The sequence below is a fragment of the Sprattus sprattus genome (genome assembly GCF_963457725.1).
Source record: "Sprattus sprattus genome assembly, chromosome: 9".
Lineage (NCBI taxonomy): Eukaryota > Metazoa > Chordata > Actinopteri > Clupeiformes > Clupeidae > Sprattus > Sprattus sprattus.
Window position 1 is genome coordinate 3,666,965 of NC_137928.1, and position 13,751 is coordinate 3,680,715.

The following is a 13,751-nucleotide window of genomic DNA, read 5'->3' on the forward strand; positions in this document are numbered from 1 at the left end:
ATTGAGCGAACGTGAACCAATATACAGCCGCGGAAAAAATTAAGAGACCACTTCAAAATTATCAGTTTCTCTGGTTTTACTATTTATTTGTATGTGTTAAAGTAAAATGTACATTTTTGTTTTATTCTATAACCTACTGGCAACATTCCTACCAAATTTCAAATAAAAATATTGTCATTTAGATCATTTATTTGCAGAAAAATGACAATTGGTCAAAATAGCAAAAAAGATGCAGTGTCTTCAGATCTCGAATAATGCAAAGAAAACAAGCTCATATTCATTTTTAAACTACACAATACTAATGCTTTAACTTAGGAAGAGTTCAGAAATCAATATTTGGTGGAATAACCTTGATTTAAAATCACAACTTTCATGTGTCTTGGCATGCTCTCCACCAGTCTTTCACATTGCCGTTGGGTGACTTTATGCTACTCCTGGCGCAAGAATTCAAGCAGCTCGGCTTCTTTTCATGGCTTTTGACCATCCATCTTCCTCTTGATCACATTTCAGAGGTTTTTTATGGGATTCAGGTCTCGAAATTGGGCTGGCCATGACAGGGTCCTGATCTGGTTGTACTCCATCCACACCTTTACTGGCCTGGCTGTGTGGCATGGAGCATTGCCCTGCTGGAAAAAACACTTCTCAGAGTTGGGGAACATTGTCAGAGAAAAAGGAAGCAAGTTTTTCTTCCGGGACAACGTTGTACTTTGCCTGGCTGAGGTTTGTAAAAGACCATAAGGGTTGAAAAAGCGGACTGGAGGTTCTTCTAAGTTCGTCTTCTCTGATGAGTCCGATTTCACAGTAGGTGCAAGACTCTCTGGCTTGTAGGCCTCTCCAGGTCTCCGTCTAACCATCAGACGACCATGTGTTGGGCAAAGCTGAAAATTGGACTCATCAGAGAAGACGAACTAGAAGACCCTCCAGTCCGCTTTTTTCAATCCTTATGGTCTTTTACAAACCTCTGCCAGGCAAAGTACAACGTTGTCCCGGAAGAAAAACTTGCTTCCTTTAGCTCTGACAATGTTCCCCAACTCTGAGAAATGTTTTTTCCAGCAGGGCAATGCTCCATGCCACACAGCCAGGCCAGTAAAGGTGTGGATGGAGTACCACCAGATCAGGACCCTGTCATGGCCAGCCCAATTTCGAGACCTGAATCCCATAAAAAAACCTCTGAAATGTGATCAAGAGGAAGATGGATGGTCACAAGCCATGAAAAGAAGCCGAGCTGCTTGAATTCTTGCGCCAGGAGTAACATAAAGTCACCCAACGGCAATGTGAAAGACTGGTGGAGAGCATGCCAAGACACATGAACGTTGTGATTTTAAATCAAGGTTATTCCACCAAATATTGATTTCTGAACTCTTCCTAAGTGTAAGCATTTGTATTGTGTAGTTTAAAAATGAATATGAGCTTGTTTTCTTTGCATTATTCGAGATCTGAAGACACTGCATCTTTTTTGCTATTTTGACCAATTGTCATTTTTCTGCAAATAAATGATCTAAATGACAATATTTTTATTTGAAATTTGGTAGGAATGTTGCCAGTAGGTTATAGAATAAAACAAAAATGTACATTTTACTTTAACACATACCAATAAATAGTAAAACCAGAGAAACTGATCATTTTGAAGTGGTCTCTTAATTTTTTCCGCGGCTGTATATATCTCCACCTCGCTGAACCTTAATTTTTCTCTTCCTAAATAAATACCACAGAAAATGCGCAAAAACACTGTGCGTTAATGTGCGACAGCAGTTTAAGCAGCGGTCGCAGTGTAAGTAAATCAGGCCCTATATAGGGCGGAGTAAACACAGATTGCCCAGCGTGATCTGGTTTGATAAATAACAAGGAAAATGCGCAAAAACACCGTACGTTAATGTGCGAGCGCAGATTAAGCAGCGGTCGCATGTTAGTAAATCAGGCCCTTAGAGTGGTAAATATTGCGTAAAATGCAATTAATCTGACCAAATTGAATTATTAAATGACCTACAGTATTACCAAGCAGTGTCTAAGCCAATTGTTAGATGTCATGACACCACTCATGAGGAGTTATATGAATTACTATTGATAATACTGATCAGTTTATTATTAAAGTAAACAGTTATAAGAGAGGATCCTCACACTCGAAGACAGGAGAGGATAAACTGCAGCAGAAAGAGAAGAAAGAGAAAAAGAGCCCAAATACTCTATAGTGGTTTTATACCTGAAGTATTTACCAGCAGCAAATCCCTTTAAATAACGTTCACCCGGAATGCCCAGGTAGAGGTTACAGTGGGACTACTCTAATAACACAGCAATGGCAGGCCCTTCAGATTGAAACGACGATCAGACTCCTGACCACATCAGAAGGATCAATTCAAGACCAAACATGAATATGTTACATTTGTATACATCTGGTCATACATTGGTAAACACCAACATCCTGAGGTGTGTGTAGGTGTGTGTGCTTGTTTCTGTGCAGAGGATGAACTACTGCAGAGGAAATATGAAGCAAGTTGATTAATCAGCAATCACATGAGAGATGAGCATTAGGGGGACTCAGTGCTGATGGTAGTTTATATAAAACTCTTCCGACAGAGTGGCAGTTATATAGACTACACCGATATTACTGTGCCAACAGAAAGTTAAACTGATATTACAGTAAACAAGTTATTTAATATTATTTTTGTTTTCACACACAGCGACCAACCTGGTCAAGTTAGTGTGGAAATGCAGCAGCTCCACAAATCCCATCTTCTGGAGAGGTTTCAGTGTCTGACTGAGGGAATCACAAAGCAGGGAAATCCAACACTCCTCAGTAAGATCTACACAGAACTCTACATCACAGAGGGGGGGAGAGGAGAGGTCAATGATGAACATGAGGTCAGACAAATAGAGAGAGCATCCTGGAGAGAAGCAGCATCAGGCAGACAAATCAACTGCAATGACATCTTTAAACCTTTATCTGGACAAGACAAACCCACCAGAAGAGTGCTGACAAAGGGAGTGGCTGGCATTGGAAAAACAGTGTCAGTGCAGAAGTTAATTCTTGACTGGGCTGAAGGAAAAGCCAATGAGGATGTCCACTTCATATTTCCTCTTCCTTTCCGAGAGCTGAACCTGATGAAGGAGAAAAAACTCAGTCTGATGGATCTTCTTCAGCACTTTTTCCCAGGAATAGAAAATCAAGCAATCTTCATTAATTCAAGAGTCATGTTCATCTTTGATGGTCTGGATGAGTGCCGACTTCCTCTGGATTTCCACTCCAACCCAAGGTGTTGTGATGTGACAGAGCTAGCCTTAGTGGACGTGCTGCTTACAAACCTCATCAAAGGGAGCCTGCTTCCCTCTGCTCTCCTCTGGATCACCACCCGACCAGCAGCAGCCAATCAGATCCGTCCTGAGTGTGTCTGGCAGGTGACAGAAATAAGGGGATTCAGCGACCCACAGAAAGAGGAGTACTTCAGGAAGAAAATCAGCGATGAGAACCTGGCCAGCAGAACCATCACACACCTGAAGTCATCCAGGAGCCTCTACATCATGTGCCACATTCCAGTCTTCTCCTGGATTACCGCCACTGTTGTGGAGAGAACATCAGATGAATCGGGGAGTGTAGAAATGCCAAGGACTTTGACTCAAATGTACACTCACTTCCTGATCATTCAGACAACCATAACAAATGAAAAGTACACAGAGAGAAAAGAGATAGATGAGGAGATGATTTTCAAACTGGGGAAACTGGCTTTTCAACAGCTTGAGAAGGGCAATCTGATCTTCTATGAGGCAGACATAAGTGAGTGTGGCATTGATGTCACAGAAGCATCAGTGTACTCAGGAGTTTGTACTCAGATCTTCAGAGAGGAGTCTGGGCTGTACCAGGGGAAGGTGTTCAGCTTTGTGCATCTGAGCATTCAGGAGTTTCTTGCAGCTTTATGTGTGTTCATCTGTTTCAGCAACAGAGAGAGATACATGCCTGAGCAACAGCAAACCTCTCAGCTCTCTGCTCTGTTCAGAGCTGCAACACTTCATGAACTACACAAGACTGCAGTCGATCTGGCCTTACAGAGTAAGAACGGCCACCTGGACCTTTTCCTCCGCTTCCTTCTGGGCCTCTCACTGGAGTCCAATCAGAATCTCTTAAGAGACCTTCTACTCCAGACAGGAAGCCAGTCACAGAGCTCAGAGCAAACGGTCCAGTATGTGAAGCAGAAGATCAGAGATCAAGGTCATTCAGACAGAAAGATCAACCTGTTCTACTGTCTGAATGAGCTGAATCGCCATGCTGTAGTGGAGGTCATTGACAGGAGCTCAGGATCTCTGTCTGTAGACATGCTCTTACCAGGAGAGTGGCAGACTAAGAGATTTGAGTTTAAGACTTCAGAAGAGCAGCTGGATGAGTTTGACCTGCTGAAGTACATAAAGACACCGGAGGAAGACCTGACTGAACTCCTCAGTCTAGATGATGTTCTTCAGAAGCTGGTTCCAATGTTCTCAGCTTCCACATTAGCTACGTAAGTAAAATACTGTGTGTCTGTGTCTGTGTGTGTGTGAGAGATTTCTCTGACAGTTTATTAGTAGATGGCAAATCATCAATATGGTAAATGAACTACGTCCACAAACCAAATTTGTACTTCACCTGAGTGGAGCAAACACTTTTGATCAGTCTCTGTTGTGTGTGCGAGAAGCTGGTGCCAGTGGTCACAACATCCGCATCAGCTTGGTATCATACTGTGTTTGTGGGTGTGTGTGTGTGTATGTGAGAGTGAGAGAGAAAAGTAAGATGGAGTTCCCTGGTTGTCAGTAGACGGCACATCATCAAATAGTTGACGTTGTTCCTGGTAAATAAACTGCACTGATAAGAGAACATTTATCCTAAACTGAGAGTACAGCAAACACTCCTGACTGCAGTTCATACCTCACATCAGTGTTAAACTGATTGAAGGTCAAATACTAAACAGTATATTACATGTTAGTTGTTTGGCGTTTTCTATTGGTTACTGAACTTCAGGCTTATTTTGAGTATGTAAGATATTTGTCTATATTATACATTCCTGGTAAATATATTGAATGCCATGCTAGGTTGTAAACCAAATATATCACATTTTATATATAAAGTCCAATTCTAGTTTCTTTGAGTTAGGGTGTGAATGCTAAAACTTACCCAGATGCTGGGATGGCTGGCATATGCTTTTGGATCAAAACTGGCTTAATCACAATGATTTGCAATGTTAATGAACACTTGTTATGCTCCACCCTTAAGTGGCCTTATAGGGCAGCAACACACCACCACTAACCCCTGAACCCTGTAGGACACTGGGCCCGTCTGTTGTTCAGGTGTATCGTGTTGTTTCTCCCAGGCTGAATGAATGTACCCTGATAGAGAAGAGCTGTTCCGATTTGACCTCTGCCCTGCCCTGTGTGTGTGTTATGGTGTGTGAATGTGAACAGTCCATAATATGTCCATACGTATGAGTAGGTTTAGTCCATGTTGGTTTGTGTGTTTGTGTGTGTGTGAACAGTCCATGTGTGAATGGTGCCATCAGTCCCTGCACCTCAGTCTCTGCTTCAGAGGTCATGCAGAGACAGCAGAAACCAGTAAGCTCTGTTTTTTTGGCTTGGGATAGCCTTGCTCTGTTCATTTTGTACTAGGCACATAATCTGCAGATGATAAAATAACATCTGCCTCCAAATTAATTGCACTTTCATGGAGACCAAATCTAAGAGGTATCGGTATTCGATCGGTCTACTCGGCATTTATGGGTCATTATTAATAACCTTTATCATGTATTCAGTGAATTCATAAATGTTTGCACATGTAGCAATACCTCAGTTGACGCTTAACATAGGTCTTTAGAAACCATTTATTAATCATAAGTAAAGTGTTTTGCAGTGCTTGATCTAAAGCGGGCACTATCTATAGTTTATAAACATTTATAAATGGCCCATTAATCAGGGACAGACCATAAGTAGACACTCCTGCAGCAAAGTCTCAAAAAAACGACCTCAGACATTAAGATGTTAACACTTCCAACCCCAAGGGCTTTTTTTTTACTCTGTTAGGTAGTTTGCCATGCCTGATATTTTTTTATATTTCATCTAACTAAAAACCATGAGGCAAAAGTGGCATTTATGATTATATTCTACAACAACTCAGCAATAATACAATGAGACTAAAAGGAATGCAGTAAAACAAAGTTTTGTATTAAATTAAATATAAAGACACAAAAATGAAATCTAGTTTTAGAGGTGCTCAGACTCTGTACAAAAATACATTGTTAATATTTTGGAAGTTTTCTTTTTTACTCTGAACCTTGTAAACAAAGGTGTTTGCTCCAAAAAGGTGAGTTTAGCATTCAAAAAGTGTGTGTGCTTTCTATACTGGTTATAAGTAATATAGAAAGTGACAGTTTCTTCACTTAGACCACTATGCATATTGATGAGAGAGGTGTGAACATTCTGGGACACCTTGGTCAAAAGACTATGGCCAGCACGTAATGGCCCTTGAATGTCTTTGTGGCCCTCTCCCCCCTACAGCTTTTCTTGACACATCATGACCCAATAGTAATCACTGAATTACCATTTCTTTATCATATGAATGGTTGTCATTTGCTAATGGGCGGGTCGTAGGCTCCTGAAACCTCACTCACAGACTGAAATGTGCAAAGGATAAGTTATATTCTCCTTACAAAGTGATTATTTATATTTTAGTTTCTAACTGTAAATATTTTAAAAGAAAAGGGTTTAAGGGTTCCTGTAGGTGTTAGCTTCATGTTTGTAGGACAAAAACTCACAGAGATTTTTAAATCTATTAATCAAAATACAACTAAGTTCCCCACGGGGCACCTTGGGGCTAGAAGGGTTAAACATATCAATGGCAAAATCACACAACACAGTGTCGAGGAAATAAAAGTTAAATTTTGTTTGGAGAAAATGCAAAAGTACAATCTTAAAAAGGACACAGGGGCATATACAGTGGCCGGCGGAAGTCTACACACAGTTTCAAAATGTACACCCTTTGTTGCTTGAAATTAAAACATTACATCAGACTTTTTCCACTGTTATTTACACATTGTACCCTTTAACTTTACAACATTTCTGAAAATGCATTTAAAATGAAAAACTAGAATAACTGGGATTAATAAATGCACACCAGCCGACCCAGTGTTCCGTCAGGCCGCAGTGTCGGCCTGCCTCCTCGATTGCCTTTAAAATCAGCCAAAACCCCATGAAAAAAAACATAATCCCCAGGAAAACAATCCTCTACAAAATAATAGCAAAAATAGCAATGCATTGCTGTGTAAAAATCAGGAACAAAAAAGAAATAGCGCTCTTCTTACCAGATCTATATATATACCGAATATAGTTCTTCTGCTCTGTCTCACTGCTCTATGTGCTTCTTCTTACTGGACTGTCTCACTGCTCTATGTGCTTCTTCTTACTGGACTGTCTCACTGCTCTATGTGCTTCATCTTACTAGACTGTCTCAGTGGTAAGTGAATTACTAATAATATGAAGGTGTTTTTAGTTTAATTAATTAATGAATTGTATGTTGGTGTTTTTCCCTTTGGTGGTTATATGAGCTTCATATATACGTACAGTACTGTGCAAATGTTTTAGGCAGGTGTGAAAACTCTGTAAACTAAGAATGCTTTCAAAAATGGAAGTGTTAACAGTTTATTTTCATCAATTCTTCATAAATTAACAAAATGCAGTGAAGGAACAGAAGAAAATTCTAAATTAAATCAATATTTGGTGTAACCACCCTTTGCCTTCAAAATAGCATAAATTCTTCCAGATACACTTGCGCACAGTTTTTGAAGGAACTCGGCTGGTAAATTGTTCCAAACATCTTGGAGAACTAACCACAGATCTTCTGTGGATGTAGGCTTCCTAAAATTCTTCTGTCTCTTCATGTAAATCCAGACAGACTCGATGATGTAGAGATCAGGGCTCTGTGGGGGTCATACCATCACTTGCAGGACTTTCTGTTCTTCTTTAAGCTGAAGATAGTTGTTAATGACATTGGCTGTATGTTTGGGGTTATGTTCCTGCTGCAGAATACATTTGGTGCCAATCATACGCCTCCCAGATGGTATTGCATGATGGATTAGTATCTGCCTGTATTTCTCAGCATTGAAGACACCATTCATCCTGACCAAATCTCCAACTCCACTTGCAGAAATGCAGCCCCAAACTGGAAAGGAACCTCTACCATGCTTCACTGTTGCCTGCAGACTCTCATTATTGTACCTCTCTCCAGCCCTTCGGCGAACAAACTGCCTTCTTCTACAGCCAAATATTTCTAATTTTGACTCATCAGTCCAGAGCACCTTCTGCCATGTTTCTGCACCCCAGTTTCTATGTTTTCGTGCTTAGTTCAGTCACTTGGCTTTGTTTCCTTGTCGGGGTAGAGCTTTTTGGCTGCAACTCTTCCATGAAGACCACTTCTGGCCAGACTTCCCCGGACAGTAAATGTCTGTACCTGGGTACCACTGGTTTCTGCCAGTTCTGAGCTGATGCCACTGCTTGAAATCTTCCGATTTCGAAGGTAAATAAGCTTGATGTGTTTTTCATCAGCTGCATTAAGTTTCCTTGGCTGACCACTGCGTCTACGATCCTCAACGTCTTCTTCAAATGAGCTTGAACTGCACATTTTGAAACCCCTGTCTGCTTTGAAATCTTTGTCTGGGAGAGACCCTGCTGATGCAGTATAACTACGTTGTGTATTGTTGCTGTGCTCAGTCTTACCATGTCAATGGATACAAAATAAACATTTATTGTTTACATTTTTCAAAGCATTCTTAGTTCAAAACTTTTGCACAGTACTGTATATATATATATATATATATATATATATATATATATATAAAAATATATATATAGATAGATAGCCTAGATGCTCCTAGTATACAGTATACAGTATATATAGGTGTCCCTGTGTGCATGTGTGTTATCAGTGTGTTTGTGTATCCGTGTGTATTTGTATCCCTGAGTCTGTGTGGGGGGGATAGAGGATTGATGATTATTTTCAGACGTATCATGATGTTTCTCCCAGGCTGTTTGACTGTAACCTGACAGAGAAGAGCTGTTCCTATCTGGCCTCTGCCCTGACCTCACACTCCTCAAGTCTCACACAGCTGAACCTGCGTAACAATGAGCTGCTGGGAGACTCAGGAGTGGAACTTTTATGTTCTGCTCTTTCTCATCAAAACTGCAAACTGGAGACACTAGTGTAAGCATACTGTCATGTAATGTGTGTGTGTGTGTTTTTAGTTGAATTGTAAATATATTGTATTTATGTTGGTGTTAGTTCCTTTGGTGAGCCTCAGGAGAATCTAGTGTGTGTGTGTGTGTGTGTGTGTGTGTGTGTGTGTGTGTGTGTGTGTGTGTGTGTGTGTGTGTGTGTGTGTGTGTGTGTGTGTGTGTGTGTGTGTGTGTGCGTGTCTGTGTCTGTGTCTGTGTCTGTGTCTGTGTCTGTGTCTGTGCCTGTGTGTCTGTTTGTCTGTGCCTGTGTGTGTGGGGGGGTGTGAAGGATAGAGGATTGATGATTAATATTCAGATGTATCATGATGTTTCTCCCAGGCTGACTAAATGTGGCCTGACAGAGAAGAGCTGTTCCTATCTGGCCTCTGCCCTGACCTCACACTCCTCAAGTCTCACACAACTGAACCTGTGTAACAATGAGCTGGGAGACTCAGGAGTGGAACTTTTATGTTCTGCTCTTTCTCATCAAAACTGCAAATTGGAGAATCTACAGTAAGCATACTTTCATGTAATGTGTGTGTGTGTGTGTGTGGGGGGGGGGGGGGGGGGTATGTTAAATGCTAATAATACTACAAAGGTATTTTTAGTTGAATTGTAAATGAATTGTATTTATGTTGGTGTTAGTTCCTTTGGTGAGCCTCGGGAGAATCTAGTGTGTGTGTGTGTGTGTGTGTGTGTGTGTGTGTGTGTGTGTGTGTGTGTGTGTGTGTGTTTGTGTATGTGTGCGGGGGATATTGGATTGATGATTAATATTCAGATGTATCGTGACGTTTCTCCCAGGCTGGATGACTGTAAGCTGACAGAGAAGAGCTGTTCCTATCTGGCCTCTGCCCTGACCTCACACTCCTCAAGTCTCCCACAGCTGAGCCTGGGTAGCAATATGCTGCTGGGAGACTCAGGAGTGAAACTTTTATGTTCTGCTCTTTCTCATCAAAACTGCAAACTGGAGAATCTACAGTAAGCATAATTTCATGCAATATGTGTGGTTAGGTGAAATACTAATAGTATAAAGGTATTTTTTGTTTAATGAATGAAATGTATGTATGTTGGTGTTTTTTCATTTGTTGTTTATATGAGACAGAGCTTTAGGAGCACCTAGGATGCATATATCTGTGTGTGTGTGTGTGTGTGTGTGTGTGTGTGTGTATCCCTGAGTGTGTGTGTGCGTGTGTGTGTGTTGGTGTCCCTATGTGTGTATATATATCCGTGTGTGTGTGTATCCATGATTGTGTGTCTGTGTGGCTTTGTATCCCTGAGTGTGTGTGTCTGTGTGTTGATGTGTGTGAGTTTGTTCCCCTGGATATGTTTGTATTTGTATCTCTGAGTGTGTGTGTTTTGGTGTCCCCGTGTGTGTGTGTGTGTGTGTGTGTGTGTGTGTGTGTGTGTGTGTGTGTGTGTGTGTGTGTCTATGTGTCTGTGTATATCTGTGTTTGTGTGTGTATCCCAGAGTGCATTTGTGTTTTTGGGTGTGTGGTTGTGTGTTTGTTTGTATCCCTGAGTGTGTGTGGGTGTTTGTGTTCATGTGTATGTGTATCCTTGTGTGTGTGTGTGTGTGTTTATCAGTTTGAATGTGTATCCCTGAGAATTTGTGTGGCTGTGTGTGTGTGTATCCTTGAGTGTGTGTGGGGAGAACAAAGGATTGATGATTAATATTCAGACGTATCATGATGTTTCTCCCAGGCTGAATTGCTGTAACCTGACAGAGAAGAGCTGTTCCTATCTGGCCTCTGCCCTGACCTCACACTCCTCAAGTCTCACACAGCTGAAGCTGGGTATCAATGAGCTGCTGGGAGACTCAGGAGTCGAACTTTTATGTTCTGCTCTTTCTCATCAAAACTGCAAACTGGAGGAACTACAGTAAGCATAATTTCATGTAATATGTGTGGGTGGGTGAAATACTAATAGTATAAAGGTATTTTTTGTTTAATTAATTGTATGTATGTTGGTGTTTTTTCCTCTGGTGGTTATATGCGACAGAGCTCAGGAGCACGTTGGCTGCATATATCTTTCTGAGTGTGTGTGTATCCCTGAGTGTGTGTGCGTGTGTGTGTTGGTGTCTCTATGTGTGTGTGTGTGTGTGTATATCCGTGCGTGTGGGTATCCATGATTGTGTGTCTGTGTGGCTTTGTTTCCCTGAATGTGTTTGTGTGTGTGTGTGTTGATGTTTGTGAGTTTGTTCCCCTGGGTATGTGTGTGTTTGTATCCCTGTGTGTGCGTGTGTGTGTTGGTGTCCCTATGTGTGTGTGTATATCTGTGTGTGTGTGTCCATGATTGTGTGTCTGTGTGTGTGTGGTTTTGTATCCCTCAGGGTGTGTGTGTGTTTGTTGATGTGGTTGAGTTTGTTCCCCTGGGTATGTGTGTGTTTGTATCCCTGAGTGTGTGTGTGTGTGTGTGTGTGTGTGTGTGTGTGTGTGTGTGTGTGTGTGTGTGTGTGTGTGTGTGTGTGTGTGTGTGTGTGTGTGTGTGTGTGTGTGTGTGTGTGTGTGTGTGTGTGTGTGTGTGTGTGTTTGTGTGTGTGTGTGTGTGTGTGTGTGTGTGAGTGTGTGTGTGTGTGTGTGCATCCAAGAGTGCATGTTTTTGTTTTTGTGCGTGTGTGTTAGTGTGTTTTTGTATCCCTGAGTGTGTGTATGTGTTTGTTTGTATCCCTGAGTGTGTGTGTGTGTGTGTGTGTGTGTGTTTATAAGTGTGTATGTGTCAGTGGCGGCTGGTGGTTTTTAAAGTGAGGGAGGAAGAACTGTGCGCCTGGTTGCCATTGGCCTGCTTATTCCGTTGGTGGCATAAGTATGTGAGATGCAAGTTGTTTCAGGGTGTTTTTGTGGCCTACAGTACTACAAAATAGCAGGCAGGGATACAATTGATACACAGCCACCAGTGTGGCACCATTGTACTTAAAAAGCTGGTGGGCAGCATGTCTTTGGACTAGACAAGGCCAGATGAAAGGATGCAAAGCCAATAAGTCAAATCAGGCCTACTCTTGATTTGAAAAACTAAATTCTAAATGTTGGGCCTACCATTTGGTCTAATTTCCCCCTTAATTACTAAAGCTATTAAGGTTATTATTTGACTAATTTTATTTTCAGCTGAAATTGTTTAAAAAAAATTAAGACACAAGACCAAAAGTGATGCCATTTAAAATGTATCATGCTCTGAATCATTCACTAACATCCTTTCCACAATATTAAACAACAAGTAACAAAGGCAACAAGTAAGAGAACATTATTTCAGAACTATTAACATTAACATCAGATTATGCCAGATTATTACAGCTATCACTCAAAGTAGCCTAGTATGAGGCCAATGCCCAAATTACAAGTAGGCTAATTACGAAACACATCGCGTTCTGAAACATTCATTAACAATTTCCATTCAGAATTTCAGCTGAACGTGAACAGTCAGACTAACAATAGGCGTATGAACGATAAAAAAAAAAAAACAGTACAGCCGATTGTTTTTTTATGGTACCAGTGAGCTATAAGTATTTCGCCTACCAGTTAGCATTATACAGCAGCGGTTTTACGTTTAGTGACATGGATTTTTGGAACAGATTTCCCTGTTGTTTTGATACTAACCTTCTCTCTGTAGCTCAATGAATGAAACGGTTTGTTCAATAAAACATGAACAATATCTTAGTTCTCCATTGCATGTCCTCTTTATTTGCAATCTTTCTACAACAATCTTTAAGGGTGACAAGTTTATCGATAATATCCTTCTGCAGAATGGTTGAAGAGGGAAACTTATTTCGGTATTAATGTCGAATCCCCTCCCTCCAACGCCAAATCCGTTGTTTATTGGTTAAGCGATGTTGGCGCAGACTCAGACGCTAGGGAGGTCTGTCCTCCCCTAGGCAATGTAAGTCAATGAGCCCCAGGGGCGGACTGGGACAAAAAATCGGCCCGGGCATTTTGAACCAGACCGGCCTACTAAATTCGATAAAACACCTTTTCAGTCTATTTGGTCTCTCGAATGTCTACACCAACCAGGCTTATAGCAAGCAGGGCGTCTGCCCTATATACAATACAACATAAATCATACACTTTAAAGCTTTGTTCAGAATACAACATCGGTCGATATTTTCCGTCCTTTTTTGGAACCAGAAAATAGCGGCTGAAGAACCCCCTGTTCTCCTCTCCGAGAGGACAGGCTGTATTGCTCCCTTTTCTAGAAGGGAGTCTATTTCCTCCTGTAGGAAACGCGCTTGATGAGGTGGCACTAACGTTTGAACCAGGGTTATAATCGTTAACGAAAACTAACGAAAAAACGAAAACGAGGTGTGATTTTTTTTGTCGTTAACTGAAATAAAAATAAAAACGAAGCTTTATCAAAAAGCGATAACTAACTGAAACAACTGTATTGTGTCTTTACAAAACTAACTGAAATAAAATAGAATTATAGAGAAAATGTCTTTAGTTTTCGTTTTGTCAATGTATTTCATACATAGTCAAGTCAATCTTCAAGTCTATCTTCCTCTATACCGCTTTAAGTACACGCCCCTCGCCTGGTATCATAGCGGC

The 13,751-nt window shown here is 41.1% G+C and overlaps 1 protein-coding gene across 1 annotated transcript in view; it reads left to right on the forward strand.

The window, feature by feature from the left end:
* Positions 1 to 11,101, forward strand: part of LOC308369985 (protein NLRC3-like) — a gene marked incomplete at both ends in the record, with an annotated part of 15,404 nt that extends 4,303 nt beyond the window's left edge. The window contains 5 exons of the mRNA XM_080844544.1: positions 2,679 to 4,487; positions 9,032 to 9,208; positions 9,559 to 9,732; positions 10,021 to 10,197; positions 10,921 to 11,101. Coding sequence (XP_080700670.1) covers positions 2,679 to 4,487; positions 9,032 to 9,208; positions 9,559 to 9,732; positions 10,021 to 10,197; positions 10,921 to 11,101 — 2,518 coding nt within the window. The remainder of the gene's footprint in view (positions 1 to 2,678; positions 4,488 to 9,031; positions 9,209 to 9,558; positions 9,733 to 10,020; positions 10,198 to 10,920) is intronic.
* Positions 11,102 to 13,751: the final 2,650 nt, after the last annotated feature.